This window comes from Antechinus flavipes, chromosome 6, assembly GCF_016432865.1.
Source record: "Antechinus flavipes isolate AdamAnt ecotype Samford, QLD, Australia chromosome 6, AdamAnt_v2, whole genome shotgun sequence".
In the NCBI taxonomy this organism is placed as follows: Eukaryota; Metazoa; Chordata; class Mammalia; order Dasyuromorphia; family Dasyuridae; genus Antechinus; species Antechinus flavipes.
The window spans coordinates 159,286,381-159,299,213 of record NC_067403.1 but is presented as its reverse complement, the minus strand read 5'-3'; the positions used below and the strand labels follow the sequence as shown (position 1 = coordinate 159,299,213).

Here is a 12,833-nt window from a genome sequence, read left to right as displayed (position 1 = left end):
GATTCCAAAATGAAAACTCCTAGGAATATTATAGCCAAATTCTAAAACTCTCAGGTCAAGAAAAAAAAATATTGCAAGCACCCAGAAAGGAACAATTCAAGTATAGGGCAGCCACACTTAAGATAGCACAAGATTTAGCAGCTTTTACAAAAAGTTCCAGAGGGCTTGGAATATAAGAACAGTGGAGCCAGAATTGCAACCAATTATCATCTACCCAGCAAAACTAAATATAATCCTTCAAGGGAAAAGGTGGAAATTCAATGAAATAGAGGATTTTCAAACATTCATGATGAAAAGACCAGAGCTGAATGGAAAATATGATTTTCAAATACACAACTCTGGCAAAGCATAAGGAGGTAATTAAGAAAGGGTTTATCATAAAGGAGTTAATAAGTTTTATCTGCTTATATTCCTAGACAGGAGCATGGCACATATAACTCATTACAACTTTCTCATTATTATAGCTGTTAGAAGAAGACGGAGCACAGGTGAGAGTTGAATATGAAGGAATAATATTTTTAAAAGATGGAAATAAGAGATGAGAGAAATGTGTTAGGAGAAAGGAAAAGGGAGAATTGAAATGATGTAAATTATCTGCCATAAAAAGAGGCAAGAAAAAGCTTTTATTGTGAAAGGGAATAAGGGGAGGAGAGGGTGAGTGAGTAAACAAGATCCAACGACATTTCAACCTGACATCAAGTGAGGATGATCACCATGCACGTGTTTACTTCCAAATGGTGTTGTTTAATGAATGATGATAAAACATAATATTGACTAAGATCAATTATAACATATCATGCTTAGATATTACTCTCATCAGAACTGGTTTGAGAAAGAAGAAACATGTATATTCAGTGTAAGTTATTATAACTTACAGGAAATTAGGAGGGGAATGGGATGTGGGAAATGGGGAGGATGATAGAAGAGAGGGCATATTGAGGGAGGTAGGGTCAGGAGAAAGAATAGAATAAAAGGGAAATACAGTTAACAATAGTAACTGTAAAAAGAATTTTGAAGCAAGTTTCTCTAATAAGGCCTCATTTCTCAAACATAAAGGGAACTGAGTCAAATTGATTAAAAAAAAAAGCCATTCTCCAATTGATAAATGATCAAAAGATATGAACTATATCCAAAGGATATATCCTTTAGACTAACAATACTACTACTAGACAAGAATTCCAAAAGAGATTTTTTTTTTAAAAAAGAAAGAACCTATTTGTACAAAAATATTTATAACAGTTCTCTTCTCAAGGGCAAAACATTGGAAACCAGAGATAGCTTGATGATACAATTTGTGAGCATCCGCCCTGAAATCAGGAGAATCAGAGTTCAAATATGGCCATATGTGAACACACTTAATACTTCATAGCTGTGTGACCCTGGGCAACTCACTTAACCCCAGTTGCTTTAAAAAAAAAAAATTGGAAACTGAGGGAATGCCCATCTATTGGGGGTATGGCTAAATAAATTGTGGAATAAAAATGATAGAATATTATTGTTCTATGAGAAATGATGAGCAGTATGCTCTCAGAAAAACCTGGAAAGTCTTCTATGAACTCAAGCAAAGTGAAATGTACTGTATATAAAGTAATAGCAATGTTCTGTGCTGTGAATGACTTTGCTCTTCTCAGCAATACAGTGATCTGCAATTACTCTAAAGGAATTATGATGGAAAGTCCTATCCATATCCAGAGAAACTACTGATTGTTTGAATATAGATTGAAGCACTCTCCCTCCCCCCCCCCCCCCTTCCTTTTATTTTATTTTATGGGGAAAGATCTGTTTTCTTTTGCAACATGACTTTTATAGAAATGTTTTGCACAAATTCACATGTGCTTTTTTGGGGAGGTTTGGGGTAGGAATAAGGGAGAAAATCTAGAACTCCAGAGTTTTAAGAACAAATGTAAAAAAATGTTTTTTAATGTAGCTGGGGGAAAAATAAAAATATTATAAAAAAATTTAAAAAAGAAAAAGGAGTACTACAATCTGAGTTAGTAATACTCAGAATGAACCAGGTGGGCCACAAAGATATTCCAAGGTAAAAGCAAATATCTAACAAATACCATGTTATAGAATAGACATTTGACTTATAAGCAATTAGTAGAAAGGGAAATCTATTTGAGTAATGGACTAACTACTTAGTATACCAATTTAGCATAACTCAGTTTTGACAAAATACAAACCCTTTTCTTATATGGGACCCAGAAGCCTAGAGAATCCTCTTGATAATATCAATTCGGTGACATCACTGTCCAAGTTGTATCAGCAGTGAAAAAAGTTCATGGGTAGAGTCACCTCTTGAGTTCCTCTGGGCCTTCCTGAACTCTGGAAACTCAAAATTTTAGGATTGTACAGATTCACAATCCTCAGGGATTTTATTTAGATGATCTCAGATTTTCTCATCAGCTCATCCTATTATTCTTTTTTTGAGGGACTTTGAATATTTACTCCTGGTTCTCAATCAAACTCAGGCCACAGACTTTCATGTTATCAGTGCTTTCTAAATGATCTGATCTTTCCCATTCTAATCTGAGCTCTGTGATTTTCTAACAATGGTTTGGATCTAAACATTACCACTATGGAATTGCTTGTTTGAGTTCCAGTACACTGCTGCTAGCTTCAGCTTCTGTCAGCCGCTTTGAAAGCTCTGTAGATTCAAGTGACAGAATTGGGTAGTCTTCTGTGCCTCAGAAGGGTTGCTTTTTATTATGCTAGTTTGAGCCGTAGGTAAACGGCTCTTCTATTAAAAAGTTATTAAAGATTTCTCCTAAGCGTTTTTGTTTATGTGGATTGTGTTTATAGATATTTACCATATTAGAAATAAAAACTAATTTTGAATTTGTAGCGGCTCAGTGGATATAGTAAGTACATATTTCTTGAGTAAATTATTGGACTTTTTTTCTAGAGAGAATCTTGAGTCTTTTGATATTCACTTTATTTTCTGTATTCAGGAGTTTTGAGTAATATTCTTATATACTTTTTTTTGCATTATGATGCTCAGGTTTTTTGATTTGTTCTTCTGGGAGGCCCATAATCCTTAAGTTGCATCCGCACATTCTATCATATCTATCGATATGTTTTGCTCTTTCAGTGTTATTGTTTTCTGCTTCTTTTTTTCCTGATTATCCTTTACTTCTCTATATTTGCATTCCCAACCATTTATCCCTTTCTTTGTTTTTTTAAAAAGACTCACCATTGCAGATTCAAATTTTTATGTTTTGCCAGTTATTTCTGCTGTGCAAGACATAGTTTTATTTGCATACTTACTACTTGCATACTCAGGAACATCCTCCTGTGTTTCCATGCTATCTTTAGAATCCACAGGGTCTTTTACCTCATTGTGTGGTGATTCTTTTTTTTTTTTTTTCTTAATATTTATTCACAGATACCTGAATTCTGCTACCAGATCTGGAGTCCATATTCCATTCTGCTATTAATGTCTTCTTTGTTGATTTATCTGCTTGTGTTTGAAGTATTTTATTATGTTTTCTTGTTCCCAAGACCTTTGTAATTCCAGTCTTTTCTTCTTATTTTCCTCTATAAAATTACTGTCTGACTCTCCCTTTCATGGCAGTTTCCCGGAAGGCTGGATTTCAAAGCCATTTTACCCTCATCTCACAACAGGCAGTTAATTTATAGTTTACCTGCTTTGGTCTCTTCCCTGAGTGACTTCTGCAAGGAGAGTTGGCCTCAGATCAGTGATAGACTCTTTCTCTCAGACTTGGTGGAATTCCATACAATCTTGTTCTTTTTTCTCTCCTCTTCCATATACATCTTTCCCCCTTTCTCTCTTTTCTTTTGATCTTTGTGAGTTCTTTTGTGGTAATTGGTGCTGCTGAAATGAAAGGCAGTTTATGATAGTGACCTCTTCAAACTTATGGTTTGGGGACCTCCTCAGCACCAGAAAGAGAGATGTCTATGTCTAGAATTGAGTTCTGTTGTGAGCCCAAGTGTTGACTCCTACAAGGGAGCTTTGCTGGTAACAGGGTAGTGGGTGTTAGGAGAGGGGTATGCTGAGGGAGCACATTAAAGGTTAGGGATTACTGTGTTAATTCATTAGATTTTTGCCTTGTTTGAGTTCTTAGTGTCTGAAACTGGGAAGACATGAAATTGCCTTAATTCTTGTACATGAAATCAAGCATTTGTTAGGATCAAAGAAAATGTCTAATCTTCCATCTTGTTGATTATACGACCTGGTAGGATACAACTTTTGGAAGAAGTATTGTTAACCTAAATAGCCCTTAATTTAAAAATATTATATGTATGTATCTACTGTTTACAGAGTGTGTGTTAGAAACTTAAACTAACTTTTTTCATTATTTGAAATGTCAAGCTTATTTTGACAAAAAAAGTAACATATTATTTATTATTTTTCATAGGTCACAGTGTGAGAAATATCCAAGCCTTTGCTGTCCTCCAAAATGCATTTTTAAAAGCAAAAACAAGCTATCTTCCCCAAATCATTCTTGACGCCATCACAAATATCTACATAGCTGACAATGCAAATTATTTTATTTTGGAGTCACAACATACATTGTCCCAGTTTGCAGAGAAGATTTCTAAGCTTCCAGAAGTGCAAACCAAATACTTTGAGATGTTAGAGTTTGTCGTTTTCAGTTTAAATTATATCCCTTGTAAAGAACTTATCAGCGTCAGCATTCTCTTAAAATCCAGCTCTTCTTACCAATGTAGCATCATTGCAACAAGAACTCTTCTTAAGTTCACACGACATGACTACATATTTAAAGATGTGTTCAGGGAGGTGGGCCTTTTAGAGGTAATGGTAAACCTCTTGCATAAATATGCTGCCTTCTTAAAAGATCCTCAGACTCTGAATGAGCAAGGTAAAGTATTATCTTTTTCATGTTTTTATTTCTTGTTTGACAAGTACAGGTTCAGGTAGCAGGTTGGGTGAGTTGGGGTCAAAGGTTCCTTTTCCTTCGACTTGAATGATTTGCTGCCATTACTAGATTATAATAATCATTAGAGAAATTTCCAAGGAACTATTTTCTTTCCTATGTACTCCCTTGTGAGGTTTTGTAAAAAAAAAAAAAAAATGTCTTAGGAAATATGAAATTGTGAATAGATGTGATAAATTAAAAAAAAAATTCCTCTACATTTAAGGTTGCTAGGTCTTATAATAATTCTAAGATTGATAAAGTCTTTAACTTAATTTCTTGTTGTTTTGGTATATTAACAGGAATCTGATTGCAGTTATATGTGATTTGAGTTGCTTATCAAAAATTATACTTATTTTCATTAATGCCTAATTTCTCTTTCATCCTTTGGGTCATGATGATCTATTTGACTTTTCACATTTTTATTTTTTTGGATGCAATATTTAATATGTTTCAAGAAATACCATTATCATACCACTCTATCCACATTTAGGTGCACCTATTACACAAAATTTTGACTTTGAGCCTACTTCTCAATTTTGAATATTTAGGTCACAAATTTTTAGAAATTTTTAGAATTTTAGTTTTTATTAATGACATATTAGCATTAAAGCTGGTTGTATTTGAAAGTAACCAGTACTTAAACACTGAGTAGAAATACCAGTACCAAAATTTAGAGAGAGTAAGATGGGAGTAAGCTTGCCATTTATCTGACTTAAATGAGCAAAACTTTTTTTATTTTAAGGAGATTCAAAAAACAATAGCTCCGTGGAAGACCAGAAGCAACTTGCTTTGCTGGTTATGGAAACCTTGACAATTCTACTCCAAGGATCAAACACAAATGCAGGTAATTAGGAAAATGTTATCAAGATGCTTTGGGAATTTTAGCTCTGATGATTTTGGTCTCGTGAATATTTAAAGAATGATTATTGGTTAACTAATGATACTACTCTCTATCAACAAAATTTTCATATTTAGAATTATTTTGATAAAAAAATTACTCATCAAAATTTTACTACTAAAGAATACAATGTGTAATTGGCATTATATTAAATATGATTTTTCCATCTTTGTTTTTGACTTACATTTAAGATGTAACAGACAAGTCCCTTTTTCCTTTTGTCAAATATTATGTCACTTTTGTTAAAAAAAAAATTTACATGAAAAATTCATACTATTTCTATGGGAAAAAAATCACTGAAGTATCTTTTAATCCTTCCATTGTCCAATTTCCAGTTCATTTTTTTTTTTAGTCATCCTTAAGTATTTGCATTTGCCTTCTTCATCCTTCATCCTTTCATTCCTTTCTTGATATCTTTTTTTTCTTCTTATACAGTTCATAAGTTGCAGGTTTGTTCTTTGGTTCATATTTCTTTGCATAGTCAAAGGAATTACAAATCATCTCAAAACCTGTTTTGTCACTACCAAAATAGTTCCTGAATCAGAAGACTAAAATGACTTGGAGTTTTGACTTGGCAGGTAATACCAATGAAGTATCCTCATTAAGGATGGCCCATTTCAATCTTAGGCATTATGGCCTTTCCAGGATGAATGTCATCTGCTTATGTTGGGTCTAATACTAAGTGTTTTTCAATAGTGGTGGCTAGCTCCTCTCTATATCTGATTCTTAGCTTTCAAATAAGCCAAATTAACTATTTAAAAGTATTTGTCACATTTTGTAAAATATTGAATAGCGAAAATTATATGAAGAGTAGTTATATTTATTTCTTTTTCTTGTCTTTTATTTATCATCTAATTGTTTCTATCTTCAATTAAATTTTAATACACCTTTATTAAGTCCTTATCTGTAAGGCACTGTGTTAAGCATTGAAGATATAAAAAGAGCAAAAGACAATCCCTACCCTCTAATGAATTTACAATCTAATCAGGGAGAAAACATGCAAATATTACCAAGTAAACTGTGTACAAGAAAAATAGCATACAATTAAAGGAGGGAAAACACTGGAATTAAAAGAAATTATTTTCTGAAAACATAGTATCTTTGTTGTTGTTGTTGTTGTGGTTGTTGTTGTTGTTGTTTTTTAAGACTAGACTTGCCTATCTTGTCCCATCTAAAAGTGCAGGTTCTCCTCATTTCTATGGCAGCTTTAAGCTGCTCAGTTTCCACCCTAATCTGCTTTAAACCTTCTGAGACAACCTCAGGTTATTCTCCCCAACCCATGTTATTCAGCCTCTTTACCCTGTACATCCCCTTTCCCAAGTTTTCTCATGATACCAGACCTAGTGAGGATGCTTCATCAGTGTTACTTGCTGCAACTCAAAATTCCCAAACTCAAGAGCTCCACCAGCCTCAGCTTCTTTGTAGTTGGGAAGTGGTGCCATGGTGAACTTGCCTTTTTTATTTTTAAACATCAATATGGCGTGGCAGAGAGACAGCCAGCCAAAGAGCTGGATGACCGACTTAGAATCCAGTCCTGCCTCTGAGCCATATTATTCGTTTCTACCTGTCAGGTCTTCTTTTTTGTTGATTCTCTAGGGAACTTGCTAAATACTATAATCATTGTTAGGAGTTACCATCTAGGAATTCTTATAACAATTTAATTACAGGCTCAGCCCCAAAAATATTTCAATCGTAGATTACTAGACAAAGTTGAAAGGTATTTCAGATATCATGTAGGTCAAGAGATAACATGTTTTCATTGTGCTTTGTAAGCAACTGTGCTAATTTTAGTATTTCAGAAGTTATTTTTCTTACTTCGACATAGATGATTCCTTGCTGAAAAGAGATATATACACACATTTATGTGCAAACTTGAGCATCCACCTATGCCTTTGATTTTTCCTATGAAGATCAGTTTTCCTTCTTTTGATTCTAATCATCTAGAATTTTCAGAAACAAGCCAAGAGTCTGACAGAAGCAAGCAAACTTAACTCAATATATCTTTTCCAACATAGAGTGAAAAATAGCATCAGGCTGAATACAAATCAGGAATTCTAATGAGATATTATAGGGACTTCATTACCAGAAAGACCTAAAAAGTCATTCAGAGATCCAGGGGCAATAAGAAGAGTTCAGCTGGGAAGCCATTACCCTGCTTGAAAAACAAGATGGAGTTAATGAGAGATTGGACCCAAATACTGGTAACCTCAAAACCAGAACCAGAAATAGAAAAAGACCCACAAAATAAGCTCAGAATTGTAGGAAATTCACAGTGTGTACCTTGGACATGACATGGTGCAACAGTGACCTGTGTAGTCACACTGGTGTTCAATATCAAACATACTTTGCCCAGGACCTTTGAAGTCTTTAGCGCTCTGTGCTGAAATGCTGCAATGACCCCACAAGATCCAGTGCTTTGAACTTCAAGGGTCCAGGGAGGTTATTGCCAGAACCCAAGTGATCCAAATGGAAACCAAATAGGGCTGTCTATTGCCTCAAAAGTACAAGCAAGGGGAAGAAACTTATCCAGACATACAGGATTTAACAATGGAGAGGCTGGTAGATGGAAGAAGATACCAGCCATTATAAAGAATTGTAATAAATCCAGAGGTAGCCCAAAGTTTCCAACCATGAAGGAAAGAGTTAACTCCAAAACAACTGTAACTATTCAATGAAAAAAAAAAACTCTCAGTGGGATCAAATGAATACTTCTAAGAAATGAAGCAAGATATCATAAATGAAATAAAACTCTAGAAGAACTATTAGAGGGAGAATAAATACCTTAGAACAGAAAGTGGTAAACTTGAGCCAAGTAATGAATTCCCTGGAAAATAGAATAGACCAAACAGAAACCAATGACTAAATGAGGCAGCAAAAAATTAGGACAAAATAAAGATATTAAAAAACATAAAAAATATATGAAGTATCTGTTTTCAAAATTAAGTGACCTGGAAAATAGATCAAGAGGAGATATTATTATAATCAATGGATTCCATTTAATCCGTGATTTTTAAAAAGTTTGAATGTTCTGTCTTAAGGAATTATAATTGAAACCTTTTCAGATCTATTAGAAACAGAGGGAAAAGTGAAATGTAGATCATCCTCTGAAAGAAAATTCTTAAAGGAAAAAGTCCTGTGAATGTTAAAGTTAAATTTCAGAGCTTCTAATGGAAAACAGCTACAATGCAAAAATTCAAGTATCTAGAAATCTGTCAGGAATGAATATTTGGTGGCTTCAAGTGTAAAATAGGAGATCTTAAAAAAATGTGCCCAAAAAGGCAAAAGATGTGGGTATATAAGCAAGAAAAACTTATTCTACAAAACTTAAGAAGAAAACAGGGACCTTTAATGGAATAGATAAAAGAACTTTTAAGTATATTAATGATAAGACCAGAGCAAAGTAGGAATTTTGAAAATGAAAACATAAAATTCTGGGGATACCTGGAATTATTTAAGTGGGGTGTGTGTGTGTGTGTGTGTGTGTGTGTGTGTGTGTAATTGGAAGGCACTATAGGACTTTATATTGTTAAAGGGCTAGCATTCTAATAAGGGGAAGAAGGGAAAGAAAAGGACCGATAAAATAAATAGATGATTATTGAAAGAAGAATTTACTCTTTTTCATAATTGGGGTCTGTGACTAGAAAACTACAAACAGGAACAAAGGGTTTGGGGGATCAAACCTCACTCTTAACCTGAATTGGAAAAGCAGAGTTAATAGTTATCCCTTCCACATTGCAGGGATCAGGGCAAGGTGCACCCAGAATCAGTAAAATCAGCATAAAACTTTTGACCCTCCCTGCATATTTAAACTTTTTCTGTTGTCTCCTGGCCTTTGCATGTCATCTATGGATTCTGCAAAACTCCATTTTCTTATACTGATATACAGTATATCAAAACAACAATATGGAAGCAATAACTGCACATTCATACACAGAAAACACACACACACACACAGAGTTTGGGAGGATATGGTTGAGGGAAGATATTACCAAGGATTAAGCTATTATGATTAAGCTAAGCAAAACAAACTTCCTCAATCTAAAGTGGAGATTAAGAAAACAAACCAAAAAAAAAAAAAAATCAGAGAACTGGAAACTAAAAAGAGTCTATTTAATAGGAAAATAGGAAATGGCAGAATAAAGTATGTTGTATACATTTAATAGAATATCATTATGCTGAAAAATCCCTGCAAGCAATTATTTCCAAGAATCCTAGAAAGTAAAAACTGAAGCAGTTAAAAAGCAAGTAGACCCTAGAGAACAACATATGCAAAGACAAGAACTTCTAAAGAACATCTTTAAGAACTCTGATCAAATAACTATCCAGCACGTCACCAGTATGTTTATCATGATGAAACATGTTCTTCTATCTCCTTATATTCCTGGAAAAAGAAAAAGAAAAACAAAACTTTTATAACAGTGCATGCCATTTCATTCTGCACATAAAGTTGAGTAGTATGGTTTTCAGAATAGGAAGAGAGACATGCTTTTTTTGATCATGATCTTAGCAGAGATTTGTTATAACTATGTTTATTTGGTACAAGAATTTGTTTTGTTTTTGTTAAATATTTTCAATTTAGATGAGGGGGGAGGAGGAGTTGTGATTATTGAAACATTTTAAAAACTGCAACAGAAGATGGAAGACAGTTGAGGAAATACAGATGAGAGCATTTCATTTGTTAGTAGCTTTTAAAATAAGAAATATTAAAGAAATTCATAGTTTCATATATTATCTTCTTTTGTTCTGTGTTATATGTGGGCCCATGTCCTTTCCCCCATCCTCCTTTTTTTTTTTGTATTAAGTTCATGATAACAACAACAAAATCCATTCATGAGTTGTTTGTGAATTCTCATTTATTCCTGGAATAATATTTCTTCTTAAAATATTAGGTTTCTTGCTCTTCTGAGTCTTTTGGATTTATAGGAAAGGGACAAATCAATATAAAGTTAGTAAAATAATCAAACAAATTAAAATTTGGTTCCGAGCCAAAAGTTGTTATCCACGTTTATTAAACATCTGCTTTGTGCCAAGCACTGTGCTAAGTTCTGAGGACACAAAGGCAAAAAAAAAAAAAAAAAACCAAAAAAAAACCAGTTCTTGCCCTTGAAGAATCTAATGGGGGAGATGGCACAAGTAAACAACTAAGTACAAACAGGATATATTCAAAATAAATTGGAAATAATCACTAGAGAGAAAGCACTAACATTAAAGAGTATCAGGAAAGACTTCTTGCTGACACTGGAATTTGACTTGAAATTTAAGAAGAAGCAAAAAAATGAATTGAGTTTTGAAATTAGTTTAAGATGTCTATTGGACATCCACTTTGAGGTGTTCATTAGGCATTTGGAACTTTGACTAGAGGTCAGAAGTGAGGTTAAAACCAAATAAAGAAAATGAGCATCAGCTGGCTTATATTAGTACCTTCATAGATATGACTGAATGTTTCTGAAATGTATGTTTAGCGTTTCCTTTATCTGGACTAAATACTCTCTAGGCTAATAGTTTATTATTCAGGATACTCTCCTATAATCATTTTAAAACATTATTGTAGCTTTCTTTTAAATCCTTCCCAAGTTTTATACCTGTAATTATAGAGATCAGGATTGCTCATAACCTTTTAGTGAAAAGGAATGCAGGTACTACAAAACTATTTATTATTTCAGTTTTGTCATTTTATTATCATGTCTTCCTTAAATAAATTTTGTAAGTTTTTGCTTTTGAAACTGATTTTTTTCATTGTATGTAAATTAAATTGCAACTGGGTTATTTTTGCAAGGTAATCAGGTAAATATACTTAAGCATCTAGACTTTCCTAGTTTTTGAATTTGTATTCTTTCTTGGCAAAATTTCTGTGCTCACTTGAAATTTTGTTTAGCGAATAATATCGATATTTAGAGAATAAAATTAATTTCAGAACTGAAAGAACTCCTTTTTAAAGGCATTTGAAATTGTTTTATACAAGTGTTTCAAAAATAAACAGGAACTTTTCTAATTATTCTAGAAATTTCTCAAAGTAGATTAAATGAAGTATCATTGCAAATCACTACCTTTTAAATTTTATTACTTCTCTAGTCCTAACATTTAGTTGAGCAGTAATAGAATGTAATAAGTAATTCAGACATGATTACATTAGTATTAGATAGCACCTTAAAATTTAAGTCAATTTTATGCTGCATCTTGTGAGATTTCCCATTTAAATGAAAACGAAGGTAAGAAAACAAAATCTGAAAACATCCAGAATTCATTTCCTACACATGAACCCTTCCTGGTGCTCCTTTATATAGTAATAGGGAAGGTAAGAGGGGGTTGGATTTAGGGGAAAGACAGCTAGTTCCATTTTGGGCATAGTGAGTTCATGATGTCTGGAGAGTGGTTTGAGGTTGGGGTAGGATAGCTGGATGTAAGCATCATCAATAGAGAGATGGTAATTAAATCTATGGTAGCTGATGAGATCACTGAGTTGTTATTGCTGTTTGTCCTTTGTTCTTGGAGACCAGAATTTCAGGGAGGTGATGTCACGGCCTGCTAGTGGATTGGATTTGCATGAGGGAGAACTCACGTTCACCTGCCTCCTTTTTCCCTCCAGACCATCTGGCTCCAGTGGCTGGCTATAGAGCAGGACCCCTGGAAATGGCCCTGGATGCAGTGGGAGACCTAGGCCTTTTTAAGCTGGGTCTCAGGTTGACTGAGACAACATCCATTTAGGGATTAAGGTTAGATATGAAAGAAATGAAGCAAAGAATGGCTTTTTTTACCTAGTCAGAAAAAAAAACCTAAACAATTAAAATATTACAGAAGAGGGCCCAGGACAGAGCTCTGACAGACACCTATGGTCAGTTAGAGGGCATGATTTGGATGAGGATCCTCAGAGCAGATTGAGAAAGAATGGTTAGAGAAGTAGGAGGAAAGCCAGGAAGGAGTACTTTTCTGAAAACCTAGAGAGAAGAGAATATTAAGGAGGAGAGAGCAGTTAACAGGGTCAAAGATTACAGAAATCAGGGGAAATGAAGATTGAGAAAAGGTCATTGGATTTG

General features: G+C 33.9%; 1 protein-coding gene across 1 annotated transcript in view; it reads left to right on the top strand.

The window, feature by feature from the left end:
* Window positions 1–12,833, top strand: part of WDFY3 (WD repeat and FYVE domain containing 3) — a 316,134-nt gene that overhangs the window by 131,136 nt on the left and 172,165 nt on the right. The window contains exons 9-10 of the mRNA XM_051965853.1: window positions 4,380–4,844; window positions 5,644–5,745. Of these exons, the coding sequence (XP_051821813.1) occupies window positions 4,380–4,844; window positions 5,644–5,745 (567 nt within the window). The remainder of the gene's footprint in view (window positions 1–4,379; window positions 4,845–5,643; window positions 5,746–12,833) is intronic.